The sequence below is a fragment of the Pteropus alecto genome, unplaced genomic scaffold (assembly GCF_000325575.1).
Source record: "Pteropus alecto unplaced genomic scaffold, ASM32557v1 scaffold95, whole genome shotgun sequence".
Taxonomy (NCBI): domain Eukaryota; kingdom Metazoa; phylum Chordata; class Mammalia; order Chiroptera; family Pteropodidae; genus Pteropus; species Pteropus alecto.
The window spans coordinates 24601277-24615479 of record NW_006441071.1 but is presented as its reverse complement, the minus strand read 5'-3'; the positions used below and the strand labels follow the sequence as shown (position 1 = coordinate 24615479).

The 14203-nt window shown below is 37.8% G+C and overlaps 1 protein-coding gene across 5 annotated transcripts in view; it reads right to left on the bottom strand.

Moving 5' to 3' along the window:
* TLE4 (transducin like enhancer of split 4) overlaps positions 1-14203 on the bottom strand; it is a 140088-nt gene that overhangs the window by 90684 nt on the left and 35201 nt on the right. For 3 of the 5 annotated variants that reach the window (XM_006918457.3, XM_006918458.3, XM_015594557.2), the window contains exon 5: positions 12538-12600. The exons of the other annotated variants lie outside the window; for them this stretch is intronic. In XM_006918457.3, the coding sequence (XP_006918519.1) occupies positions 12538-12600 (63 nt within the window). The remainder of the gene's footprint in view (positions 1-12537; positions 12601-14203) is intronic. 5 annotated transcript variants of the gene reach the window in all.

Here is a 14203-nt window from a genome sequence, read left to right as displayed (position 1 = left end):
TAAGTTATCTACATGTGGTGTTTTCACCCCTGACTTCATAATAAAAATGTGTATTTTGTGCCTAAAACTAATGGAAAGAAAAATGTCAAATAATAGATTATTGCATTTGGAGCTTTTATTAAACATTAAATATACTAGATTTTTTTAAAGTTTCAAAACAAGGGCTTAAGCAATCCCAAAATCTTTATAGATATCTGTCTATACTCTTACTTTTTAATGTTTGCCAAAGTGAAATAATTCATTTCTTTTTCTCTGAATAAAGTAAAAATCCTAAAGATTTATGAAAACACTAGAAGAAATAGAGACACAGTCAATAAAATGGCCCGTAATAGTAGTTTTCCCTTAAAGCCAGCCTGACCATGTATGTTTATTGAGTACCTACTATGTGCCAAGTACAGAGTTCAAGTTTAGATTTAAGGCAATCTTGTCAGAGTAGTGAAAAACGGCAGTGCTTGTAAAGCAGAGAAAAAGACAACACGTAGAACAACTCTGGGATTTTAATACCCAGAGTGAGTGTACAAACAGAAATTTTCATGGAATTTTCCACCTTTTACTTTCAACAATGAAATTGTTGAAATTCAACAATGGCTGCTCAAAACGTCCAAGAAACTGATAGCTGAAGGACCGCAAGTACACCATATAACTCATTCATTCCATTCATGCATCCACTCAGTCAATAAAAGCTTTTAAACTCGTACTCTGTACTGTTTCTGTATATTACTGAAATATCTCCATATTACTGAAATACCATCTACTTTATATTAAATATTCAAAGAACAGTTCCATGACACAGATGCAGAAAATACATCTAGTTAGGGCCTTTCTACCATGAAGATCAATCAACTCGTGCTTCATGAACTGGATTCCGACTGCCAAGATGGGCAAAGATGCCTTAGGCAGTGGGGATATCTTTCAGGTTCGGCACTAAAATCAAGTGCATTTATTGAGAAAAACAGAAACACAGCATTGAACCATAACACTAACATATGATGTTACTATAGAAACTCTTGTTAAAAGCTAAAATGACAATGAAAGTCATGATTCAGCTCCTATCTTTTCTCTTATGTCAATGACCATGTTATGCCACACCTGAACTTTACTTGTAGTTCTGGATTCGACTTCCCTATTTCTGCCTAAAACTGTGAATCATCTGCTGTTTAAGGATCTTTTGAACAAGAAGCTCCCTAAGGCGAAAAATGCCTCCTCCCCTGTGTGCTTTGCAAGCACCAAAAACACTCACATTGCTCAGGCAGCCATAGTAACATTATACCACAGACTACAAAGTAGCACGCACCAGGTAAGGTGTGAAAATTAGAACCCAAAGAAGAGGCAAAAGAAAAGAACAAACATGAAAAAGCAGCAGCCCAAAGTATTCTCAGAAACTGACCCAAAGGAGGCATTTTTTTTTTCTTCCATTTTCAAATTTTATAAACTCTGGTTCATAAAATACAGCAAGTTTTTCACATCTTAGAAATACAATGGCTTTCCCATTATGCCTGACTTCTCTTCCCCTTTTCTTCTCCTTCCCCATCTGTTCCTCTCCTCCCACTCCACCCTACATCTCATTTCCTCTCCCACTTCCTGCTTATCCCCTCTGCCACCTCACAAGTGGTGACAGCCACTCTAGACTCAGTAAATCTGCAAGACAGCAATTCTGTGGCCTCTTATTGTTCACACTGCACAGATATAAGCTCCTGGTTTGAACTTTCCACCAGCATCACCAAATAAAATGCCACTAAGAATATATTAATAAACCAATGGTGAGGGAGGGGATCCCTCTTCTAATTGGGATTTAGAAGAGGTGGGGGAAAAGTCCAATTATTCATTCTTTAAAAAACTATGATTTATAATTTTTAAACAATACTTTAAAAAGAACCCTCATTGTGATTATGGTTATACAACTCTGTAAATTTACTAAAAATCACTGAATTGTACACACAAAATAAGTGAGTTTTATGACGTGTAAATTATATCTCAATAAAATACTGTGATTTAAGGAATGCAAGCATGGTTGAAAGAAGTCAATAAAATGAAATTCTATACATTAAATTCGCTTGCTACTTATTTTCAACATAAATTTTTTTTGTATTTGTTTAGGAAAAGTATTGAAAAGGTAAACAACATAAGCTCATAAATGCAACAAAACCTGCTTAGAAACAGACCTTAGCAAATCATAAAATGTGTATGATAAGAGTTTGATGTATATTTCTCAGAGGAGATTATAATGACAAAACCTGCCATGCCAACGATGTGGTACTTCTAATAAAAACAGTAATAAAAAAGATACAAGAACTACAAAACTTAGAATTTTTAAAATACCTCCGCTTACTGACAGGGATAGTAAAGGGGTAGTAAGAGCAGAGATGTAAAATGAAGTAGAATTGTTACAATGAACAACATTAAAGTTCCTGACACCTGGAGATGCAAAAGTGAGCTGAGCTAATGGCCCCACTCCTCACAAAACTCCCAGACATATATAAATGTTGAATATAAAATACTAAGGAAGGTTATAAAAAGAACCGACAAAAGCCTGCCATCAGGAAAGTCTTCTCATTTTCATTCATTCAGTTATTTATGAAGCACCTATGATGTACCAGGCACTAGAGTAGAAACTAAGATAAGAATAATGAACAAGACATTCAGTGAATTCATAATACTCAAGAGACTCTAATTTGAGGATAATTCCCTTGAAGAAAATTACAGGATGCTATGTAATCACTTATCAGGGCAATATCTAATCTCAGGGCTGGGAGAAGACTCCCAAGGGAGACTGTCCCAACAACTGAGACCTGAAGGATCTGTAGGAGTTCTGTGGATGAAGAGCAAGGAGAAAAGAAATCCAGGCAGAGGAAACAGCTTGGGTAAGGTCCCTGAAGCAGAAAGCAGCTTGTCTGTCAAGGAAGAGAAAGAATGTGTGGCTAGAGGAGTATATCATAGGGGAAAAGGTGGGAGAGACAAGGCAGGCTAGATTTTGAGAGCCTTCTTAGGAATGGCAAGACACACATGCCAAACTCTTTAAAGCGCAAGAGGTATTCGCAGAAGGAACAACAAAGGCAAGCATGTGAAGTCATTTGAGTATGGCATAGACATACTCTACAGAACTACGTACTAGCGGGAAGTAAAATCTATAAGGCAGGAAGATGCCAGAGAAGGGCTTCACACAACATGCACAGAAGTTGTACTTTACCCCAGTAAGACGTTTTTTATTATGAATGTTTAAGCAGCTGAGTGCTACCAGTTCTGCATTTTACGAAGACGGACCAGGGAATAGTAAGAAGCTGGATGGCAGGGAAATAAACCTGGAGGGGAAACAATTAGAGGGCTAATGCAATATTCTAGAGTGAAAGATACTTAGCCCTGAACTTGAGACCAATTACCCTTCCTGCCAATAGGAATCGCTAGCCACATATAGAAAAAAGCCACTTACTTAGAACTAGAAAGGACCTTTAGAAATCATGTGGCCCAGATTCCAGTAGTCCCCGAGTACTGTAACAACCACCAACCAACAAAAGACTTCCGTATTTCCAAATGCATACGGATTTGTAAATGCTACCTGAACTGAGGGGATTGGGATGGTGGTACTGCAGTACCAACCACAGGCCAAAGCTCAGTACTATATCCAATAGATGACTCTTTTCTCTCATACTCTAAAGAGTAGTCAGTCTGCTTGACTGCATCCTCTGAAAGGGAACTTATTATCTCATGGATAAGCTTTTTCCATTCAGAGATAACGAGTAGAAAGTAGGTAGATAACTTCGTCCAAGTGGACCCAGTTTTGCCTCTATATTCTCCTCCACTGGAGTGCACTTCAAATATTTGAAAATGGCATAATGTATGTTTTTGATTTTCTCTATTCCAGGTTGAATATCCCATCACTGGCTGTAGGCCATTCATCCTTCTGGCTACTCCTCTGATTGTGCTCAATGTGTATAGACACAAAACTCCAGATATGGCTGAGCACATCAAACCTAAGTAAAATTGTCATTCCATGTCCAGTGAAAGCCTTTTTGCAGCAACTCTACCAAGTTTACTGACACGAATAAGCTTTAAGTTTAACCAATCTCCTTAAGTCAATTTTTCCTAAGTGGTATTCTAATAAATGTTACTCCCACAAGAAATTAGGTATTATAAAACAAACAAAAACCTACCATGTTTCATTTGACTAATACCTGGGAAACTGCAGGTCTTCTCAGAGCTTTAAATCTCAAAGAGAGTGAATATATATGCAAGGCTTTCCAAACAATTTTGGCTATGGAACTTGGGATTAAAACTCTTAGGAGTATACTTTCGGATTTGGATTTGGCCTTGCCTTCTCCATTCTCACTCAGATGGGGACAGGGCACTCTTCACTGATATGCCCAATAAGTTCTACAAATTGGTGCTTCCCAGTAGAATTTTCTGCAATGTTGAAAATGTTCTAGATCTGTGATAAAATATGGTAGCTACTAGCCACATATGGGTGAACACTGAGCACTTAAATTGTGGCTACTGTTGGAAACTGAATTTTTAACCTTATTTAATTACTTTTAATTTAAATCTAAATAGCCACCATGTGGCTATGGCTTCTGTATTAGACAATGCAGCCCTACTTAAAAGTATTTTAAAGCTTAGCTCTGGTAATAAGCTAATCACTACCTAACTGAAAGTCAACAAAATGAGCCAGTTTCTCAAATGCACATTAAGTATTTTAAACACAAACAGAGAGGGGTTGGCATTGCTACCTTTGGAAGGAGGCCCACATTTAAACCTGCAGGAAAAAATGCCCCCTCCTGAGAATCACCTTTCACCTGCTGAGGGCAAGCAGGCAATAATGCCACCATAATGATCTCACCAAACATCCGATTGTCACCAAAACACAAAATCACACAGAACAAGCCAATTAGTCAACTGTAGAATGTGGGACAGGATATGCTCTCTGATGACTTCTCATTCAGCATTGTGAGAAAATAAAAGGTATTTTAAATGAAAGGTTATTCAATGTGAGAATCAAGAAGCAGGCGTGTCCTGTGAGGCTGCTGACACTTAATGAGCATCCTCCAAAGATGGCCTTCCAGGTGTCACTGCATACTTATCAAGGAATCTCTGGTGATTTCAGCCAAGCTCTCCTACATCAAACCGTGTTTTCACAAACCATTGATTCCTTACAAAGCTAACAAGCAATAAGATGAGTTAACCTGGTGCCATTATGAGGCGAGAACACTGCCACCAGTGCATGTAACCACTGTATTTTGTTCATTTCCTCCCTGAGGCACAATATGAAAGTGACTGATCACATTTTTCAACTTCCATTTTACAATTACTCTATACATGCAAAATGTGGTTCCGAGTAATTCAGTACCATATTAACCCAGGTGCCAAATAAATAGTATTGGAGACACATGCATATCTCAAAATGTAAAAAGAATGTGTTTTCCATTAAATTAAAAGGACCAAATTAATGGCCTGTCCAAAATAGAAATTCATGTATTATTTGATCTGGCTAGCTATTCTAGCCTACTGGAATTAGAATTTATAATAAATGTATATTATCATGATTATGTAATTGTGTATTATCTTCTACCATTTAAATCTAATGTTGAGCACCCAAATAAATCTACAGAATTCTAGGGTAAAACATTAACTACTTGGTACTACTCATTAGAAAAGCTAACAGAACAATAAAAACCAAGTTTTGAGTTTAAATTTAGCACCAGAAAGCACTCAAGTTGAAATGGTCTCTTTACAAGAATAAAAGTAGAACACTTAAAATTTTCACTCCTAATTTCTCTTTTATACTCTAAAACTTCTAATGATTGGAGAAATATTGTTAAATATGGTCAAAAGAATGATTCGAGTTCTTTATTTCATTTGTTAAATCAGTATTTACAGATGCAAAGAAAAACAGCTCCTCGCTTATAAACCAGGCCTCCAAGGTGGGCTCTAGAGCCAGGACTCTGGAAGGACCAGTCTACAGGGCTTCTCCTCCAGGCTCTAAGAAGCCCTGCTTTCACTTAAACAACTTAAAGAACAAGAAAACTTAGCCATAGAATTAGAGTGGAGGAGGAGAGGAGTAGCCATCTTCCTTGGAACTGAAACAAGTTGTAACAATCTGCTGAAAACAAGGTTAAGATGAATGCCATTTCTCCAATGGTAATCATGACCCCAGGGTTTAATAAGTGGAAATTAGGAAGCCACTGGTCATAAGGAACCACTTTTATGTTCTCTCACTCTCTCCAATAAGGTATATGCATTTCAAGTTACTTTAGGCTGTGGTCTGGAAATGATCTGAGGCCCGAGACATTAAAATGGATCAAGCCTCATGCTGCAAAACAATCAACTTGAGCTAATTTTTCTGAAATGTCTCATAACTCCACAAAACAAAGAGTGACTTATCCAATATATATTCCATAACTTCTGGGGGAGAGAGATTGTCAAAATTTTTTATCTCCTTTTCTTCAGATCAAGGACAATACATATTCACAAAAGTATGTCTGAGATATGTGAGGGGGGTAAAGACTAGATTAAGGTCTTGCAAAAACATTCTCATGGGAGGAGATTTCCTTAACAATCACTTTTCTAGTTTCAAGTAGCATTTTCCTTCCAGCAAGTCTACTATAAAATAGGGCAGTTCTATGTGTGATCTGCTATACTCCATACCTCAATTGAGAGCTGTCTAGAATCTTTGTACTTTGTAAAATATAGGCCTAAACGTAAGCTGTGCATCTAGACCTAGACAGCCCGCTGGGCCCATAACTGTTTATATGGGTTCCTTTCTACCTGCTGGGAATGTATAAATGATAAACAGCACCGTATGGGTGATCTTTTCTTTATAATTCAGACCCTGAAGGAGACTTCTATAACAAGCACTAAGCATTATTACATATCTTATGTGATCAATTAAAATACAAGTTGTGTTGATTATACAGCTGGAGCTAGAGTTTGTCGTATAAAGACATTTCATTGGTTCAATACGACTTCTCTTCAAACCAACACTGGCAATAATGGCCATTTTTATTTTATGCACAGCGCTGTGTCTAGCAGAAATTGCTAGCTGTCCCCTGATATCCTTTCCCTTACATCACTATAAGGTTTAGGTGCATAATGGCCACTCAGCTAAGACTACATTTCCAAGTCTCCCTTGCAGCTTGATGTCGGCAAGTAACTAGGCACTGGCCACTGCAAAGTGAGCTAAAATGTGAACATCTTCTAACATTGTGCCCTTATAAGAAAAAGCACATGCCTTCTCCATTCTCCTTCCTGCTGGCTGGGACAGGACATGATGGTGCTAGGGATGATGAACATCAATACCAGAGGAATATGAGTTCACAACATCATGGAGTCACCAAATTAGCTACAACAGCTTCTATGCAAACCGTTCTGAGAGAGAAACAAGCTTTATCTTGACTAAACCACTGTGACTTTGATCTGTTAAAGCAGCCAAATATCCAGCTACGTTCTTTGCAGCCAATCTTCATATAACAACCCCATAGTGCAGGTTTCCCATCATATGGATGAAGAAACTGTGACCCAGAAAGGTGAAGTTTTTTGCCCAGCATGATAAAGGGGAGCAAGTGGTTGAGTCAGGATTTGGTACCAGGTTTGCCTGACCTCAGGCTCTTATTACACTACCTCTCACATAACATGACTCTTCCAGTGAATTCTACTCCTTGTTAGAGGAGCAGCAAGTTTCTGAAAACTACAACTAAAAAGATTTTCAAATGTAATGTAATAAGTTTTCACCTATAGCCTATTAGGAGTTTGAATTTCTCAAAGGTCTAAGGAATACCTTGTTGATCACTATGAAATATCCCCTGCCTATCTCGAAAATAAAGTATTTTATAATTAAAGGAAATAAGAGCACAAAAAAACACAACTGTCCTCCAAATCAGGCCCTCAGCTAGTACCCAATATTTAATACTTAATCTAATAGTTAAGACAATACTTACTAGTTTGTGTGGAGCTACCTGCCTGCTGTTGGAAGTAGCCCCTGGAGCTGCAAAGCCTAGCTGACTTCACAGGAAGACTGCCAACCAGCTCATTCTGAAATATTACCTTCAACTCTTCCCAGTTTTTACTAGGCCCTTCCTCTCCAAGTCTTGGGACCCAAAAAAAGCTGGAATTGAATCCATTTCCCAGGAAAGAGAAAACAAAATAAAACTGGCATTTACGATCCCAAGTACTTTACATTTTAGTACCTATAATACACATTATAAAGATGGGGTTATTCTCACCATTCTATAAGGCTATTAAAGCTCAGAAAGATCAGCTTTCCCAATATAAAGCCAGTAAGTGGCAGAGTTGGTCTGATTCCAAATTAGCAGAAAAACTGTACCTTGCTGCCAGAGTCTAACAAGTGGCTTATAGTTTTCAATCGACATTAGAACCTCCTTAAAGGTATGTTATTGGAAGAGGGGGAGGGTGGCACTGGAGGCAAGTCAGTACTCTTACAGGCATCCTTCGATTTTGCTAGGGCCCAAAAGGTCCAGTTAGGGGTCTGGTCTACAAAAGATATATCCTGAAATCGCTGATGAAAAAAGAGAGTCTGTCCACATAAACTACTTGTACAAACCAAACTAACTTCAGCTAAGCAACCAGGTATATTTTGAAAACAGCCAGTCCCCAACAGGACTGAGAAGTTTGTTTTTCTAGGCATCTTTGTGAGTAAAAAACTGTCCCCATCCAAAACCACTGCTCCTTCTGAGGTGAGCACTACAGGTTGAGTACCTTGAAGAGATGTCACTTTATATTTACTTGCTACTTGGGGACAGACAGCTGTTTCTAAATGGGAAAATTAATTTTTGGAGCCAGAACAGAACCACTTTAGGGCTACTAAATGTCTCACTGAGATTTTCAGCTAGTGTCAGCCCTGGGTTCAGTTTTAATTTATACTTTTCTCTTATCAGGAGGACATTAGAGAGGATGATAACCAACTCAACCTTCCAAAAAGTAATGACTAAAAAGAGGGAGGGCTTAATCCAAGTCCTCCACAAGGAAGTCTAGAGCTTCACTGCTGCTACAGTTATTACTACTGCTAGTCAACATCAGGAGGTGCTTACTATGTGCTAAGCTGCATGTGGTGTATCCCAAGTAATCTTCAAAATGATCATGTGTGTTCCATGTTATTATTAACCTCATTGTACAGATGAGGAAACTGAGGCTTAGAGAGGCAAATCACTTGCTAAAGGTCACTCAGCTTAACTCAGTTACAGTAAGCCAATAATTTATAACATGGAGGCCAAGACTTGACCCAGATCTAACTGTCATCATCCTGGCATCTCTTGCTTATGGCACTGCCAATGTGGAGTTGATTATTTATAGTTCCTTCTCTGCAAATGAGACCCAAAGCAGGATAGAGAAGAGCTTCCCATTTACTACTTTGGGATTTGCCTTTTAAAAAAAGAAGTTTGAGAACAGCAGAATATAGATGTCTTTACCCATTCCTAAAAGCTAAAAGAGAAAAAAATAGATTTAGATAGGTGAGAACTCACTCATAAAATTTCTCTAAATTCTGATATTAGGGATCCTATAAAATTTTAGGAACCATAAGTGATAGTTATTCACTTTAATGACAAGAGCTGGCAATATTTTTGTCTAATGCCTAGAACTTTGGAAGCAGTCATATCTGAGTACAACAAGCATATCATTAAAATATATATTGATTATTATAAAATTATATAATAATCCAGAATTCAGTAATTCAGAATGGATATAATAAAATTATATATTGATCACATATTTAACATAAAAATTATATTGATCACATATTTAACATTACAACATTTTTTAAAGTTTTAGTGAAATTTAACAGAAAAATACTTTTGTGAATGTTATATACACATACTTCAAGTACTTTTGAGCTACAATTATATAACTTATTTCTAAAAAAAAGTCTTGCAGTTAAAACTAAATTTAATAGTTGTCATTCAGTACTGTATTTTTTTTTTAGTATTAGAAAATATGGTACACGAGACACAGGCAACAATTTAGCAGGTAAATTAATCAGCACATGGGGGCTAAATTAAAAATAGATTTCATCTAAATATATGTAAATTTACCTCTTATTCCTGTCCAACTCCAAAAAACCTTTCCAACCACTGTCCTGTAGCTTATGCACTAGTCTTCGGGGAATGTTTTTCTTTTCTATAAACATGATCATTTAATTTCTAAATAAAAACATTTTAAAATAAATTCTAATGCCACAGCTGCTGTTTTGGCAGTGAGACTGTCACACAGAAAGCCGGTGTTAAAAGATCAGATTAAGAGCCTTCAGTCCTGGCACCGAGTGATGCTCCCAGCCATGCAAGAATGATTTTCCATGCCTCTGAAGAGACAGGAAATAGAATTCATCTTCCTCTAATAACCTGCCTCCTTCCCTCCCTCCAGATTACAGTCCATCTGGCCTCAGGGTAGAGGTGAGCAGTCTCAATGGCTCACAGAATGCCCAGAAGAGAAAAGAAGGTGGGCAATTCGTACACAAACCATCAGAGAGGACTGGATTGGACAGGAACAAACATGTCTGTGGCCCACACATTAAAAGATATAAACACACCTGAAGAAACTCAAAAAAGAAGAGCTGATTAAATCAAAGCAAGCAGAAGAAAAGATATATGCGGAATTATAATTCAGAAAACCATGACATAAGTCATTCATTACACATGAATCGAGGATTTCAACCAAGAAATGTCAGAAGTATTAGGGAAATAAATAGTAAGTGGTAAGATTATGCCTACCCTCCCAGCCTAAAGAAGAAAATGAGCTACCAGTATCTCCCCATGGCTTTCCTCTACAGGGTATAGCTTTCTCAGCTAATTAATTCCAGTCCAGTCTTGCTCAGCACCACTACCATTACACATCTGTTCCTACAGGGTCTGCTCACACAAACAATGTAACTCGCGTGGGAAAAGGAGCTATTGGCAAATCAGCCCCACCACCTCCTTCCACTTCTGAACATAACCCCACAGAGCCTGCAACAATGCCATGGGAAGAAGCTGTCCAGTGATTATACAAGAGTCTGTGCCTGCAGAGGCCTAAAATCTAATATCACGCTGAGGATAATTCAAACTTTTCCCTCTTCCTGGAGCTATGACACCTCAGCCTGGTTATAGCTCTGTGAATTATACGTTCTTCCCATTCTCCATTTCCAAAAAGCAGAGATGCTTCAAGTAAGAAGAACTTGAACAGGAAAAGGGAAGCCAGGCTTCCTAAAGAAATGCAAACACGTCTCTTGACTCTCCTTCGCCACTCCATCTGATCACAAGCAAATCCTTAGTAGAAGTAATAGGTAAATGGGAATAGAGTGGGTGGTGATTTTGTGGTCAGAGCTAAACAGGGAGAAAGACAATATATCCTTTGTTGTTTATCATCCAGAAGAGCATTTGAATTCAGGATGCTAACGTAGGTCCATGGTTTGTGAATATGAGGATCCCCATGGGATACATACATGATAAAAGGTACCCATAATTACTAAGATCTAACCCAGTTCATACCAAATAAGAAGTCACATAAGAATTCACATACCTCTAACACCAAATAAGAAGTTCAGGGATCCACATTTCTATAACACACATGCATGCTCAAATACTGGCTGTATACTAACATCAGCTCATGCCCACTGATAGGCGGGTAATGAACTGATCTCCTGAAAAGCAGCGACACAATATACTTAAAAGAAGCAAAGGGTAGGAGGAAAGTGCCTCAGTGCCTTCTATCCCACAATGCAAAGCACTGTGGCTGCAAAATATGCAGATATTCCATTAGTTAGCTTCTTCATTTTCACAGTTGATCTTCCCTGAGCAATGAAGAATTCAGTAATTCAGAAGCAAACATTATCCCTTTCCAGAACACTCAAACTTTTTAACAACCTAAAGCAAGCAAGCAAGCAAAAAAAAAAAAGAGAGAGAGAGAGAGAGAAAGAGCGCTACGCACTAGAAATGTACCTCCTCATTCCAACATGTACATTTGTGGACAGTGTGCATTTCCACAGGTGGTGAGCAAGAGAGAGGGAGTTACATGAAGTCAGTGAGATTCAAAGCAGTGGGTTCACTGAATACACCTTACCTGTCTTTTCCAAATGCACAGGAAATATAAAGACTTCAATAGGTAACAACAATAAGTAACTTTTTAAGAGCAGCTAGCCAAAAGTTACATAAGTTTCTTTACTAAGTAGAGCTCTTTCTATTTGATATGTCTTGTGCCAACTCTTAATGCCCAGTGACACAAGTGTAGAACAAACTCTTCTGGACAATTTTCAACTGATTCTATTAGATGCCATTAAGACAAACAGTCATAATTCTGAACAACCCTACATTGTCCAATGACAGCAAAATATTTTAACTGACTTTTGTTTTGCATGTTAGAAAATATTCCATTATATAAATAAATATATTCCATTGAATGTTAATAAGGTGTAGAAGTTGGAATGCAAACACTATATCTTAGAAATGTACAATATAAACACCAAGAGACCGACAAGGCCAAAGACTGAGTCCCACAATCCCTTTTCTGCAAAACCACTAAAATGGCACCTTCTAGCCCAGGGCCTGAAACCAACCACCTTACCTCTTGGGACAGGAAAGGAATGACTTGTGCACAGATAGCATTCAGCCTCTTGACAATCTCTGCCTGCAAAAAAAAAGAGGAGGGGGGGGGAAGCAAGCAATAAAGAGAATAGTCAGCTGGTTACAAATTCCCAAAATATTAACAGGATGATATTAAAACACACTTTATATGCTGACTGGTGTATTTCCTAAGGAAGAGGAAAACTCTCATCAGCAGGCCCATTAAAAGGAGGCAGCGAAAATAGTGCCACTTTAACAGCACAATTTATTAACCAGAATTCATCTTAAAAAGTCAACCTTCAAGCACCAGGACAACATAAAAAAGAATTTAATTTTCATGACTGGAAATCAGTTTTCAAAGGTCTTCAATGGGACCCTTGTTCATTCCAATGTGGTTTTTCATAAAACCTTGAGTTTCTAGAATTTAGATAGTAAAGATACACTCTTCCCTACATCTCAACTTCTCAATCAGTACTCATTGAATTTCTGTATCTGTGGACTTTGCTTTAAACACAGGCACTGGGATTTTACAATCAACTCCCCAATCTCCCAAAAGAATAGCACCCAACTAACCCCCAAAAGTTGATTAATTCAGATCCTTAGGTGTAAACTGTTGGGGAATGGCATGTTTTCTTCAAGCATAAAAATTTCCAAGTGCATCCTGCCAAGATTTTCTGTATGTAGAAGTTTAGAACACGCTAGAAACAAGTTGTATGTATATGGAGATTAACAGGAAACAAGTTGTATGTATATGGAGATTAACTTTGGGAACGTTACCGTTGTACTACAGATCTACAAAGGTCCCAGTAAGTCAGATGACAGATTGTTCTCTAATAATTTTCTGAGTATAGAAATTTTACGGTAAAGTAGAAGGAAGAAATGAGAAGGAATGCCACCGCTATGATTTAAAATGCTACAAAGCTTTATCGATATTCATCTTAATTTGTATTATCAGATGGCTCCTTATAGACTTTGGCATGTGATATGTAAACATGTGGATTTTTAATACAAATACATACAAGATAGCTTACATTTTAATGATGGAGTAAGTAAAAGGAGAGAAGTCTTGAGAGGCAGAAAACATAAAGCAATTATTATTCTTGAGACATTCTTAAAATAAATTCCATCCAGGGTCAGTTCATTTTATAAAAGGACAAAAATGCATTTTCTTTCTAAGTCATTACTGAATGACAGTGACGCTCTACTTGTACAATCTAGGTTTATTTCATCAGCAACCCTTCTGACTTTGTAGCTATTCACTTTTAAATGCCAGCACCTTAAAAACTTTGCCAGCCAAGAGAAAACACAAATTCACCATGAAGTTTCAAACCTAAGCTTTCCATTCCAGTTCTGCATTCCTAACAGGATGGACAAAAACCCAGCTCCAACAGGCAGCAGTGAATAAGGACCCAACTGTGCCGACCTGATTTAATTTACTGCACTGGCCCTGTGGAGCATTTAGCTATCCTTTAAGAATGCTTAAACCACCATGAAAAGCTGCAATGGGAATCACCAAAAACCACTCTCCACCTGGACGAACATACCACAGTGGTTATAGGGTGAAATTCCAGTGTGAGCTGAGAAAATAGAGTAGCATTCACCATACTGAAAGCACTGTGTCTCAAAGGCATTTGGTTGTTAAGCTTTTTGTAGGGAGGCGGAGGGAA